This window comes from Ceratotherium simum, chromosome 16 (assembly GCF_057802395.1).
Source record: "Ceratotherium simum simum isolate JZ-2026a chromosome 16, ASM5780239v1, whole genome shotgun sequence".
In the NCBI taxonomy this organism is placed as follows: Eukaryota; Metazoa; Chordata; class Mammalia; order Perissodactyla; family Rhinocerotidae; genus Ceratotherium; species Ceratotherium simum.
The window spans coordinates 42,769,846-42,783,783 of record NC_141915.1 but is presented as its reverse complement, the minus strand read 5'-3'; the positions used below and the strand labels follow the sequence as shown (position 1 = coordinate 42,783,783).

Genomic DNA, 13,938 nt, shown 5'->3' with positions numbered 1-13,938 from the left:
GGCCTGCTGCCCAGGACCCGCACACTCCTAGTCTGCTTTGGGTGATGGCAGCCCTCCCACTCTCTGTATTGGTGGGGGTTGGAGAGCAGCCCCTCCCCCAATGGCTCTGGCCTGTAAAAGGAAAGTGGTGGTAGGCACAGATGATCTGGACTTCTCCCCCTCCCAGGGCCCCACTGCTCTACACATCCCAACCTTAGGACAGGCAGCTGGAGGTGGAGAAGCCAGAGGGCTTAGAGCCCCCCTGGGATGGGCAGGAGTTCCCCCACTCTGTCCCCAGGTGCCTCAGAGAGGAAAGGTGCACAGGGTGGGCCCAGGGTGGCTAGACCCCAATGCAGAGGGCAGGAGAAGATCCTGGGGGAGCTTGGAGCTGAGCAGTTGGCGCCAAGCAGGGCTGGGGAAAAGAGCAGTTGCTGGGCGGTAGTACAGGGGAGGGGCGGAGAATGGCTCTGGGACTGGGACCTCTCTGCATTCCTGGGAACGGGAGACGGCCAGGCCATGCCCTGGGTGACCTGGCTCCCGTCTCCCCCCACCATGGTTCATAGAACATTTTTATATGAGTTATCCCTTCTGGTCTACACAGAGCCCGTAGGTGGATATTGCCCAGGCCAGGCCAAGGGGCTTGCCTGCGGTCACTCAGCAAGTCGTCCCAGTGCTCTCCACAGTCCCAGGCCCTGTCCCTCTGTCTCTGCCCCAGCCCACTCTGTAAGTGCTCCCTTGGCCCAGGGCAAAGGAGGAGGGAAGAAGCACAGGGCGCGTGTGTGTGTTTGTGCGCGCGCGCGTGTGTACATGCAGCCCTCCACCAGGGCACCAGTTCCAGAGGGGACAATCCTCTCTCCTTCCTTTCTGCATCCACATAGCAACTCAAGTGACTCACATAGTCCCCAGGGCATCTGCTCCCACTGTCTGGAGCCTCCCTCCACTCCCTCACCTTCGACCCCCGTCCCTGTCCTCTCCAGAGTCTACAGGGGCACTCCAAGGCACAGTTGGCTTGTGGGGGTCTCCAGCGATGGACACTGGGTTGTTGGGGTGGCTAGCAGTTCTCCCTTTCACTCCCAGGGTCTGCACTGCTTTTTGCAAGCTCTTCCCAACTCTGGCGATGGGCTGCCTATTCCTGGCCCCCTTACACGGTGCCCACAGCAAAGCCCTTGGCACCTCGGTGGGGGCACTGGAGGGAGAGAGGATAAGAGAAGTGGGTGGCACAGATAGGGCTGGGCAAGATGCCACTAATGAGTGTGTGGGCAGCGGGAAGAGGACATGCTATCTGTACCAGATACCTGGGGCTCCAGAAGCCCTAGGCTGGACCCTCACCTTCCCCAGGAGGACCTGAGGTCAGTTAAGCGCACATCAGACAGCCAGAGACAGAGGCTAACTACCCACTGCCCAGTTGGCACCTAGCTAGCACCTGTTCAGACCTACTCCCAGAAGGGAACCACATTTATGGAGCACCTTCTGTGTGCCTGGCACTGTGGCAGCCACTCTACATCTGTTGTCTCCCAAGGTGGAGGCTGTTATCCCCATTGTACAATGAAGAAATTGAGGCTCAGAGAGGTTAAGTAACTGGCCTAGGACACACACACCGTTTGGCTGAGCCAGTATTTCAATACAGAACTGTCTAGTTCCAGAACTTGCCACCCCATGGGGTTGTGGCCCAGTAAAGCAAGGAGCCAGGGTGAGGTATGAGTGTTAGGCCAGGGGTAGGTGGGGGCAGGAGGGCAAAGAGGCTGTGTCCGGGAGAGGTTTTGGGTCTCTATCTTCCAGACAGGCAATCTGATGTGGGTGTGGGGCAGGCTGGTGGTGGTGGTGGTGGAGGGGGTTTCAGGGTCTTGAGAGTTGTGAGAGAAGCACGGGGTCAGCACACTTGGTCCTCCAGGGAGGGTTTGGCTTGGTCCTGGAGGGGAGGCAACGTTCCCTGTCTGGATGCCCTGTTGAGGCTGGGACTGGGGAGGGTGGGGATGCAGCTTTTTCTGTAGAAATGTGGTTTCCAACGAGGGCATGCACCTAGAGGTGCACAAGATGATTCTTTGAGGTGTAAGAAAATATTGGAACTTCTATTTATAGTTTAAAAAATAATCATTTAAAAATTTCCTTTTATAAATGTACGTATTAGTTCAACAGCATAGATATAATAATATATAAATGTAAATATAAGTATGTATAAATATATATATATGCACTGAGGGTTCCAAACCTTTTTTTACTGAGACATATAGCCAGTAGGAAAGGTTTCCAGAACAAGACTCTGGCGAGTTGCAGGGTTGGGGCGAGGAATCGGAGGGGGTGGATGTACAGAAGAAAGACTCGGGAGAGCTGTTGGCGGCCCCTGCTGGGCATTACCGGAAGTGCAGCATCACTCAATATAGCGCCGGACCCGCTGGAAATTCGGAACACCGCTCTGAGTTTTATTTCCCTCGGTGCCCTGACTCCCAAAGCCCTAGGACAAACATCCACCACAAGGGAACTTTGATTTCAGAGTAAGCAGTGACACCGCCTGCACCCTCGTGACCTCTGGGGCGGAGGCAGGGAGGAAGCTGGAGCTAATTATAGACCCCAGAGGGGGAGGACTCCCCTCCCATACTTCCTCGTGTCCCCCGGCAGAAGGGGCAGCCCCCAACTGCCATGGGAAGCATTGTGGACCCCTCAAACCTGCTGCCCTTCCCGGCTACTCTATTTCCCACCAGTAGCACCTGCATTCCCTTGGGGCCCAGCTTAGAACACTTACTGCACCTCTGCCATAAGGTTCGATTATACCATCAGAAAGTGCTTTTTGTGTCTGACAACCCCTTTCCCGACCTCCACCCCAGACTGTGAGCTCCCAGGGACCAGGAATCACTGAAGCTGGCACCGAAGCTAATATCGACTCAGTATCACTGAAGCTGGCACCTTGTCTGGAACAGAACAGGAGCATCCTGCTCTGCATTAAGAAATGTTTCTCCCTACTCCGTAACCTCATGAGGCTGCTGTAAAGAATCGAACAATTTATCAGTTGTAAGGTCCTGAACAGATGTGACAGGCTGGCATTCTATAAGGCGCTTACTAGAGACACGCTTGCTGACTGATTAATGTGGGCAGGCAGCTTGTAAGAATAATGAATTGGGCTCCACCTCCACCTCTGGGCCAGAATCTGGGATCCCACCTTGTCGTGGGGATCCTGAATGGAATTGAAGGTTTGCTGTGGGTTGTTATGGGGTTGCCTGATTGAGTTGCCTGATTGAGAAGTAATTAACATTTTGGAGGGATCCAAGATCCTTCCACTTCCTAACCAGATGCAAATAGCTGAGTGATTCCCCGCCCAGAGGTGGACAGGTGAGAGTGGAGGGTAGCCTTCATAATGGGAAGGGGACTTCTTCCTGAGTTGAATCAGGAGGATCTTCCGGCTTGAAGGCAGAGAAGAGGGTTGGAAGCAGTGCGCTCCAGGAAGCCTCTTTGGTTGGAGACCGAAACCTGCAATTCCAGTCCCCGCCATCTGGGGTCGTTAACCATCTTCTCCTCCCTCAGTAAGGGCGGAGGGCACCGATACATCCGGGCTTTCAGTAGTTTGGCCTGGTCCTGTGGCTTCTTCTCTATACCTATACCCAAATCTATTCCCTCCGGAGGTCAGGGGCGAGCTGAGTATCCTGGGACCCGGGGACCAGTCCCCTGCTACCGGGAAGAATTCCCAAATCAAACCCTTTTCTGAGATTTCCAAGCAAGTTTCCAAGATGCAGTCTATTTCTGATCTTAGGCGCCCAGCTAGTAAGGAAGAGGGATAACCTCTGCTCACTCCAGAGGGCAACAGCAGGTGGGGGGTGGGGGGACACCGAGGCCGGAGTAGTACTGCGGCTGGCGCCAAATGCGCGGCGCACTGAGCTAAGGGTGGTCTGCGGGCTGATCCTCCAGTATTCCGAGGCCATACAATATCTTTTACTAGCAGGTCTGGGGTGGAGCCGGAGGCTGGGCAAAGGCGGGCAACTGGGTTTAACGCTTTATTAACTTCTTGAGATAGGACTCTGAGGAAGGATAGAGAGTTACTTCTTTCTGCATTCCATAGATAGGGGTATGGAGCAACTCCTCCATGCAGGCTTAATATAGGATCTCGAACTCCTTCACGAAGACGTTTGCTCTTTTTTGCAAATTCTTCTGGAGAGTCTGGGATCCAGGGATCCACCATTCGAGTCCTTAAAAGCTGCCCGTGAGCCGGAAGCTCTATGAGGGTGGGTCTCCTGCTCCTTGGGGGTCTCCCTAAACTCCTCTGATCCCCTTCCCAGTTGGGAAGCAGGATAACGAGGGAAGGTGAGGCATGCCTGCAACTGGAACGCAAATCTAAGCTGAGAGGAGAGGGCGGAGTAATCTTTCACCATCGCCCTTTTAAGGGATCTCTGAGCGCCGAGGGACACTATTGGGTAGAGGTCCCGGTCAGGGGGAAGCGAGCAGGGGTCGTGGGCTGTGCGGTGTCTCCCAAACCGCCACCTCCCTGCCTACTCACTAGCTGTTTCAAAAGACTACTTTCCTCCGGATTGTCCCGCGGCGTCCACATCCCCCTCCCTTTCTCTCCCCTCTCGGTCTCCGCCCCCTCGCGCAGAGGAGGCCTCTCCGCTTTAAGAGCCGGGTAGCGATTGACAAGCAATAAACGCGGAGCGCCAGGCTGCGCCGGAGCCGCCGAGAGCTAGGGGCTTCCCCGGGCGCAGGTAGGCGCCCCCAGTCCAGCACCCACCCCAGGGCCCCTGTTTCCTCTTCGTCCTGGCACGGCACTTGGGCCCCTATTCTCTGGGTCCAATCTCCCCGGGCTCCTTCCCCCAGGGCGGTCCCCTCCCTCTCCCCTTCCCGCCCCTCCCTTCTCGTGCTCTTAGAGACCAAACCCCGCTGCCCATTGACGCTGGCCCCTGCCCCCGCGGTGAGGGCTCCAAAATGACGAGGGCACAGAGCTGGTAAGCCGTGCGGGGCCTGGGTACCCGCCCGGCCTCTCCAGGGGCTGTGTGGATTCGGGGGACTTTGGAGCCGGGCATTACGTAAGAACCGCGCTGTTTGCGCTTCCGGGGGGTGGGGGCGCGAGACAGAGGTTGCATGGATTCCCGTGGCCCTCCGGTTCCCTTGGGAGGCCAACACCTCAGTCTTGCCTGGGAGGGCGTCCTGGGAAGAGGTGCGCTCCTTCTCCCGCCTCCCAGGCTGTAGAGAGGGCGGGTCGGGGTCGGGGGCCAGAGTTAGTGCCTGGAGACCTGGGAGGGGATCAGTGCCAGGAGCGAGGCGCCAGGGTCAGAAAGTTAGGTCAACTAAGGGGGGAGAGTGGGGATGGGGGCGGGAGGACAGCTGTTCAGTGACCTCATCCCCTGGTCTCCCGCGGGCGCGCACGCAATGAGCCTTCTTTGATGGCTCACAGAACGCCCCCCTCCCCCCAGGTCCTAGCGCCCAGCGTGTTAGGGCTGGGCTTCTGGGGCGGGGGCGATCTGATTGTCAGTGCGTGCAGGCTCGCCTGGCCTCTAGACCCCCATCCTTTGGCCCTCAGTGTGGCTACCCCTCCCCACGAGCTGTCGGTCTTCAAAGCGCCTTTGTCAGACCTTTCTCCTCTACATCTCTTTGTATGTGTATTGATGGAGGGGTGGGTGAGAGGTTGGAGGAAACCTCCCCCTTTCATGGCTGGCCCGCATCATCTACCAACCCTGGATGATGTGGATAGTCTGGAGGTAGGGGTGAAAGGGCACCTGAGCCCAGGCTTTTGGAAGCCGAGGTGCGGGGCCGAGGTGCCGGTTCCCAGATGCCTGGGCCCCTGACCTTGGCACGGAGCCAGGCTGGCTTGCCTGGCACTGCTGTTCTCCTGTGGGCACAGCCAGGCTCCGCCCTCTCAGAGGCTTGGGTGGCGGTGGGGCAGAGCTAGCTGATGCCATGCTGTGGGAACCGACTCCCCAGGGAGAAAACCTGGGCAGGCTGGGTGAGACTTCTGGGGACAGGATCCTGCCTGCTTCTTCCCACCCTCCACCCTCTAGAGAAGAAGGGCGTCCAAAGTCCCCTCTGACTGCCAGTACCTCTGTCAGGGACAGCAGAGCTAGTAGCCAGGAGAGGGCTCCAGGTTCCAGGTCGTCAGGACCTGGGATGGGGAAGGAAGGATTCCTTCCTGGCAGCTGTCTAGGAATAGGGACAGCAGACGTTGGCACTGGCAGCACTAGCTGGCACAGTGGATGCTGGGCATTTCTCCCAGCCTGGGTGCCTGCCTGACAGGGGGTGCCCTTCCTCTCCCTGAGAGCTCCTTTCTTTCATGTCCTCAGGGGCAGATCCAGGAGGAAGGGGAGTTGTCCCCTCACCTTTATAATTTCTGCTACCTGAACTCAAGTGACCAGCTTAGGCCTGAGAGGGGGATGGGAGTCGAGAGGGTTTTATTAAAATCATGTAGTGGTCCCTCTAGAAAGAATCCTTTTTTGGGGGGAGATGAAGTTGCGGCTCCCCCACCTCCAGGGCCCAGCAGGCATTCAGTCCTAAAGTGGGCACTGCCAGCTGCTTCCCTCCACTCCCCCACCCCTGCTGTGAGCCACTACCTCCTGTTGTTATGGCAACTGGGAATTAGGGTTTTCTCCAACAGCAATGCCTAGGAAGGCAAATGGAGGAAGGGTTGTGGGTTACCCTCCTGCACCCTCCCCTGGAGAATGAGGGAGCCAACCCCAGCTTGGGGAGGCCCTGGGGTGGGAACTGGGGCTGTAAACTCCATGGCTGGCTCTGCCCAGAGCCCCCTGCTCTCCTTGTCCCAGCTCTGGGCTAAGAAGGGGCAAGGGGAGAATGAGGAAGACAGAGAGGCCTGGGGGAGGTGCGACATCATTTCTGGCAGCCAATTGGACAGATGTTTGTGGAGCATCTACACTGTGCTAGGCCTAGGATCCAGAGGCAAATAAAACAGATGTGGTTCTTGACCTCATGGAGCTTACAGTCTGGAAACACCCATCTTTCCTGCTTTTGACTCAAATTCTGGACTCTTACCCACCCCCTCTCAAAAAAAAAAAAAAAAGAAAAGAAAAAGAAAAAGATGTGACAGGCAGAAACACTTTTTTTTTTTTTTTGGTGAGGCAGATTGGCCCTGAGCTAACACCCATGCCAATCTTCCTCTATTTTTTGTATGTGGGATGCTGCCACAGCATGGCTTGATGAGTGGTGTTTAGGTCCACGCCCAGGATCCAAAGCCGCGAACCCTGGGCCACCGAAGCGCAGCATGCAAACTTAATCACTATGCCACTGGGCCAGCCCCCCAACACTTTTTTTTTAAGAGTCATAAAACCTGGGTTTTCATTGTAGGTCTCTTTATTAGCTTTATGACCTTGGGCAAATCAATTAACCTCTCTAATCCTCTGTCTCTTCCTCCTTGGAGAAATGGGCATGTAATATCTGCTCTTCCTGCCTCCGAGGACCGTGGGATCATCCAGTTTCTGGGCAATTCCCTCTCCCTTCCCTTGTTAGCTGATCCTGAAGGGGAGGCCCCTTCCCCATTGCTTTGCCCTTGAGCCTTCTCATCCTCCTCTCTCCTCTCCTCCAGGAGAGACATTTCAGAGCCCTTGCCGACCTCACCATGCCAGTGGCTGCCACCAACTCTGAGACTGGTAAGAAGGGGGTGAGGCTGTCGTTGGTGTCAGTGGTTCCAAGGGTGCCAGGCAAGGACTCGAGGGTGGGGAGCAACAGTCAGGCACTCCCGCAGCTTCCTGTGAGAAGGAACTGCCCCCCACCCCTGCTTTACCCAGCCACTCAGCCAATCATTCAGGCAGCTTCTTTGACCCTGCTTCATCTGCCCCAAGGTGGGGCTGGAGACACAGCACAACTCTCCTCCGTGGAGGGCAGGGGGATGCATGCTCCAGAGATGATCCACATTGTTGCTGGAGGGAACGGCATGGGGCCAGGCTGGTTAGAGAAGGGACCTCCAGGAGCTGGGCCTTGGAGGGTGGCTTGGGGGTGAAGGGACTGCAGCAGCACAGCCTGGGGCTGCGAAGGTGATGGAGCAGTGCCCACCAGATGGGTGGAGTAGACCAGCATAAACTAGAGATGTGGGCGTGTGTGTGCTGGGGCACAGGAAGCTGTGCATGGAGAATGCCAGGTGGGGAAGCCTTGACTTGGTTCTGAGGAGGTTTTAGGCCTCAGGAGCAAATTACTTAACCTCTTGGAGCCTGCTTCTCCTCTTCTGTAAAGAGGTTGAGGTGAAACTCAAAGTCGATGACAGGGAACAACACAGTAGTTAGGAATATTCACAGTTATTATGCTGTGCTGCTGAGTTACTGTTACCTCATTAACCTGTGACCTTGAGTCAGTCACCTCCCTTTTAGGACCTAGGTTTCCCCATCTGTAAGATGAGGGGATGGGACAAGATTAGTGTTTTTTTTGTGTGTGTGTGAGGAAGATCAGCCCTGAGCTAACATCCGTGCTAATCCTCCTCTTTTTGCTGAGGAAGACCGGCTCTGAGCTAACATCTCTTGCCAATCCTCCTCCTTTTTTTTTTTTGCCCAAAGCCCCAGTAGATAGTTGTATGTCATAGTTGCACATCCTTCTAGTTGCTGTATGTGGGACGCGGCCTCAGCATGGCTGGAGAAGCGGTGCGTCGGTGCGCGCCCAGGATCCGAACCCGGGTCGCCAGTAGTGGAGCACGCGCACTTAACCGCTAAGCCACCGGGCCGGCCCAAGATTAGTGTTCTTAACTTTTATTGGTCTTGGATCCTTTGAGAATCTGATGTCAGTGACAGGCCCTCATCAGAGACAAATGCTTCTCTGCACAAAATATGCATTCCACTCCAAGGGTTCATGGACCCCCTTAAGTGCGTTCAGAGATCCACTAGGGGAATTCCCTGTGCTAGAGGCTCGCTCAGCGTCCTGCTAACAGCTGGGAACTGCTCTGGTTTTGCTCTGATGTATGTGAATTTCCCCTGCCTGGATGCTTCCCGCCCCTGCAGCTCCTCCCCGCACTCTAGGCCCTGCTGCTGCCTCTGCAAGATGTTCCAGGCCTCCCAGTCTGGTTAGAATGACTCCCCTGTCCCTCCCCTTTGAGAAACTGAACCAGGAAAGTGAAGGCTGCTGTGAGTAAGCCAGAGCCTAAACTGTGACACCTTTGTCCGTGCCCCCCCCCGCCCCCCGCCCCGTTCCTCCCTTCCCCGGCCTCTTCTCCGGGTGGTGGAGTGACTGTGCCAATGTCCCTCAGCTTCTGCAGCCTGGGAGGGCTCAGTGCTTCCACCTCCTGTCCAGCCTGCTGGGCCCCCTGGGCGCTCCCCCTGATCTAGCCTGCCTGGGCCCCACTGTAAGCTGCTTAGGGGTTAATCAAGCCCATCCTTGAGCCGGTGATTAAAGGCCTATCAATCTGGGGCTGTCCAGTAAACCCATTAATAGTGCCCGGCAGGGGTGAGAAGGCCCAGCAATGTGGCTTCCCTGCTACAGACCACTTGATGGGGGTGTGGTGGTGTGGGGTGGGGGACAGGGCAGGGAGTGGAGCCCAGGGGTGTGGGTATGGGGCCTGCTTCCTCTGAGGACTCCTGGGGCCCCTGCTCCCCTCATGTTGTGCCGTGGGCTGCTTCTGCCTTCCTATATCCAAAGGAAGAAGGACAGGAGCAAACTGTGTAACCTCTTGGAGCCTGTGTTTCCTCTTCTGTAAAGAGGTGATGTGAGACGCACAGGCTATGAGTTTCGTAGCCTCTCCCTCAGGCAGCCCTCTGTGCTCACTCTGGGCTGGACTGGCTCCTGGCCTCAAATATCTAATGGTGGGTTAGACCATTTGGTGGTCATCACACTTCTCATAGACAGCTGCACCCCGGCCTCTGAGGTCAGGTTCACCTCCCCCTTCCCCCAGAGATCCCCGCCTTGGGCCCTGCAGAGAGTGAAGCTAGCAAGGTCCTTTTCCCACCCTTCCCCACTGGTCAACATGGTCATTGTCATTGTGGAGGGAGGAAAATGGGTGGGTGTGTTCCTCTTGCAGAGAAACCCTAACTCTATTTCTAGTAAGGTGGAGAGGCCCTTTTCCTGAGGGTTGGGAGTGGGTTGGAGATATATGGGCAATGGCATGTTGTCTAAACAATGAGAGTTTAGAGAACTTGCCCCTGGAGTCTCCAGAACTGCAGCCTTTCCCTCTCTTCCCCTCTTTACCAGACTCCCTCCTTTCTTTGAATTGAGGCTGCTTTTGGGTGGAGCTGTCCCTTTAAATCTCTCTCACATCCCAGGGTTAAAGTCCTGGTGTGTAATCCCCCCCTGCTGCCTTGGCAACCTGGTGCCAATCCTCAGGGAATGGCTGTCTGGTGGCCTCATGGGTACAAAGTCTCAGAGGAATGGAGGTTCTGGGCTGGTGTAACTGCCAAGTCCCCCCCTCCTGCCCACCCTCTTCCCTCCTCCGTGAACGTGCCCTCACCTTTTTCCTTCTCCAATTCCAAGATGCCTGACTTGCCTATGGGGCGTGTGTCCCCCCTACCTAAGGGGGAGAGCTAATGGGAGATGGAGGAGGGGGAGAAGCTGCTGCTGAGATGTGGGGTCGGAAGGGCTTGAGGTACCCTTCCCTGCCCACAGTGGTGCTATCCCCCTCCTTTTCCTCCCTGCCCCCTCCTTGCCCCCCATGGCTGGCAGCTGGGGGCAGGCATTTGGGGCTGAGGTATTTGCCCCACACCACAGTGGTGCGACAGGTCCTGGCGGAGGACTGAGAGTCATTTTGGGGGGCTTCCTTTGATCCTGAGGGGGCCATTGTAAAGGGGCCTGGACAGGGGACGTAGAATAGAGGTCGCAGGGCACGAGGAGGAGGTGGCATGGGGTGTATTTGAGGAGGGACTTCCAGGAAAGGGGGGCGGGAACAAGATGGGGCCGAGTCCCCACCCCCTTGGTTTTCGCGCCGCCGCTGGGGTCAGGCAGTGGGTAGGACGAGGCTTCTCTCTTTCCCATTGCCCCCTCCCGACCTGTCTGCTCCTGTTGGAGTTTTGGCCAATCAGCAAGGTGGTCAGGGCAGCTGAGCCTTACTATTGGCTGATCCTGCAGAGGGCGCTCCCCGAGTCCCGCCTCCTCCAGCGCAGCCCCCTCTGGCTGGGAAGGCGCCGACAGTGGCGTGGAGGCTACTCCCGGAGCCACGGGCCGGTGGGGGGAGGCCATGGCGGGCAGCCCAGGCAGCAGGGCCTCCTTGGAGGGCATATCCCTGGGCTCCTCTGAGGAAGCCGAGCTCCGGAGGGAAGGTAGGGGAAGGCCGGGAGGGGAGGCTGGGGGGAAAGCTGGGGGTTGCGGGAGTCTGGAGAGGGTGCCCTAGGAGCGGGCTCCCAAGAGCCTAGGGTCTAGGGTGACGGCCCACCTGGAGTGCTGGCCTGGGCAGAGGGCACCAGTCTTCCCCCATGGCCAGCAGGCTGGGGAGTCTGTGTGTAAGGATGACTGGGGAGGGTGGACCCCGGGATACTCTGGCAGAGTGGGAAGAGTCCCTGCCCTGGCCTTTTTCTGAGCCCACTAAGGGCCTTGCATTCTCTGACCGATGCCAAGCCCAGGCCTGGGCAGGAGGGGTCTGGAGGGCAGTTTGGATGTTGTTTCTGGAGAAGGTGGGGAGGAGGAGGGGTACCAGGCACCGTATGCACCCCCCTCCTCCATGGCTTGGGTGCTGTTATGCCGATGTAGGCGTGGGTGGCAGAGTGGCAGAGTAATGATACCCCCTGCCCATCTCTGCCGCCAGCTGGGCACACTCTGCTTCTCCCTTCCTTCTCTCAGAACCTGCCACAGCCAGGAGCTCCCACCTCTGCTGGTGGGTGAAGACAACCCCCACTTCAGATCTCAGCAGCCAGTGCTGTGGCCCAGCATCAGGTGTTTTCATGTCCTTGGTTGTGTCCTGTTCCAGGCTGAGGATTTGCCGAAACCTGAGATGACTTGGTCTGACCACTGCCCTTGGGTACCCACAGCCATCCCAAGCCCCGGGGGGCCTGTTTCCCCAGCTTCTGCCAATGTTCCAGGCCTCAGCTTTGGCTTCCTACGATCCATATTAATTTCTCAATGATTATAGATCATTGTCTGTCATAACTGAAGGGCCTGTAGACACCATCTGGCCCAACCTACCCATTTTACAGGAGGGAAAGACTGAGGCCAGTGAGGGACAGTGATTTGTGCAAAATTACACTGGATTAATGGTGCAGCTGGTACCGGATGCTGGGTAGCCCTGGCTTCCTGCATGGCTGCCTGCTTGACTCTAGGCCTGCACTCAGGAACATGCTCCAAGCACTGTGTCTGTCATCCGTGAGCCCGCCAGGTGCAGGTGGCTCAGTCCATCCAGAGACTGAGTGAGGCACCTGTGGTTTTCTGGTTCAGGGCAGAACCTAGAACCTGATATCTGCTTCCTTTTCTCCCCTCCCTCCACCTCAGAGTCTACTTCCTGCTGCCTGGAGCCTCCCACCTGCCCAGGCTGGCATTACCTAAGGCCTAGAGAACAGGCCAAGGAAACTGCCCCTTCCCCCCTCCCCCGGGCCCCTGCCCCAGGCCTTCCCATGCCTGGCAGGGAGGGAAGTGCTGCTGGGGAGGGGCTGTCTTCTGTGGGATGTGGGGTGGGAGGGGTGGGGTTGCTGTGGTGTGTTTTGGTCTCCTGTGACCAGCTGGCACCTGTGTGTCTCACTGCCTGCCCCTTGCCCCCAGCCATGCAGCAAGTCCTGGACAACCTGGGATCCCTCCCCAACGCCACAGGCGCTGCAGAACTGGACCTGATATTCCTTCGAGGGATTATGGAAAGTCCCATAGTAAGATCCCTGGCCAAGGTATAGTGTTCCAGGGAGGTAGGCACAAGGGCGCTGTGTCTGGGGAGGCTCACTGGGGGATGGGGTGTTAGCCGCAGGAGACCGCTGGAGGGGGGTATGCACAAACACTCATGGCCAGGTGATGAATCGGAGCGACTGCAGGTGGGGGGCTGCCTCCACGCCTGGCTGGTGGGTGTGTGGACGCGGCCATGTGGGTGGCTGTTGGGTGGCTGCCAGCTTGTGGAGAGTGTGAGTGGTGGGGGTGAGCCTGCCTGTGCGTCGGAATCGCCAGAGTTCATCCTGCCTGTCCCTCTGCCGTTCAGCATTTTGTGCAGCTGTCTTTTCAAGGTCACCTGCCATGCATCAGGTGGGGAAAAGACTCGCTAAAAGAGAAAGTTATAAAACCATTTGATAGAGGCAGATGCACTAGGCATTTTGGAAACATAAAGGGCAGATGCCCAACCCAGCCTGGGGTGGGTGGGGAAGGCTTCCTGGAGGAAGGGCCACTTGAGCTGAGTCTTGAGGAATGAGGAGGAGGGGGAGGGGATTCTGGGCCACAGGAAGAGCTTGAGCAGAAACAGAGGTGAGAAAGAGCTGGAAGTACACAGAGACTGTAAGTGTCGGTGTGAGGCTGGAGCTGCAGGGCGAGGCAGAGAGCGTGAGCTGCGGAGATGTTGGCAGGTGTGGAGGGCACTGGGCGCTTGGGCCTCGTCCTGTGAGCGACACGGAGCCTTTCGTGGGTTTTAAGCAGGGGTATGATGACGGCACGTGGACATTTTAGGTGCACCCGTCTGGCAGCACGTGGAGGATAGATGGAGGGTCATGGCTAGAGCTGGAGAGACCGGAGTTGGGAATGGCTCTGAACTAGACCTGTGGTAACAGGGCTTTCAGGAGTTAATCAGCAGTACTTGGTGTTGGGGTGTGGAAGGTGAGGCGTGGGGGAGCAAGGCCCCTGGATTCTGCCTGGGGAAGTGTGAGGCTGAGGCTGCCTTCAACTGAGAGAAGAAGCCAGGATGGTGAGGGGAGGGGGTGGACCCCTCCACAGAGGAGGAGGAGAGGAGGTGAGAATGGTGTGCATAGCTGTGTTGGAGGCAAGGCTGGGAGTCCACGGAATCATGCCTAATTGCTCAAATTTCTCAGGGGAGGTGAGGCAGTCATCTGCTGGGAATTAGCCATCAGGAGGTGGGGGTGGATTTGGAAGTGAGGGTTTGACTAATTGCTGAAGAGGAGGAGAGAGGGACCCCACCAAAGCCAGGGCCCCAGAGTCTCTGTGGCAGGT

At 57.1% G+C, this 13,938-nt stretch overlaps 1 protein-coding gene across 6 annotated transcripts in view; it reads left to right on the top strand.

The window, feature by feature from the left end:
- The first annotated feature begins 4,506 nt into the window (after positions 1-4,506).
- The window catches only part of MPP2 (MAGUK p55 scaffold protein 2), a 31,497-nt gene continuing 22,065 nt past the window's right edge, over positions 4,507-13,938 (top strand). The window contains exons 1-3 of one of the 6 annotated variants that reach the window (XM_004432537.3): positions 4,507-4,664; positions 7,490-7,553; positions 12,562-12,680. In XM_004432537.3, the coding sequence (XP_004432594.1) occupies positions 7,523-7,553; positions 12,562-12,680 (150 nt within the window). In that variant the 5' untranslated portion in view covers positions 4,507-4,664; positions 7,490-7,522. The other 5 variants (XM_014789060.2, XM_087441221.1, XM_004432536.3 and 2 more) reach the window with 5 other exon arrangements.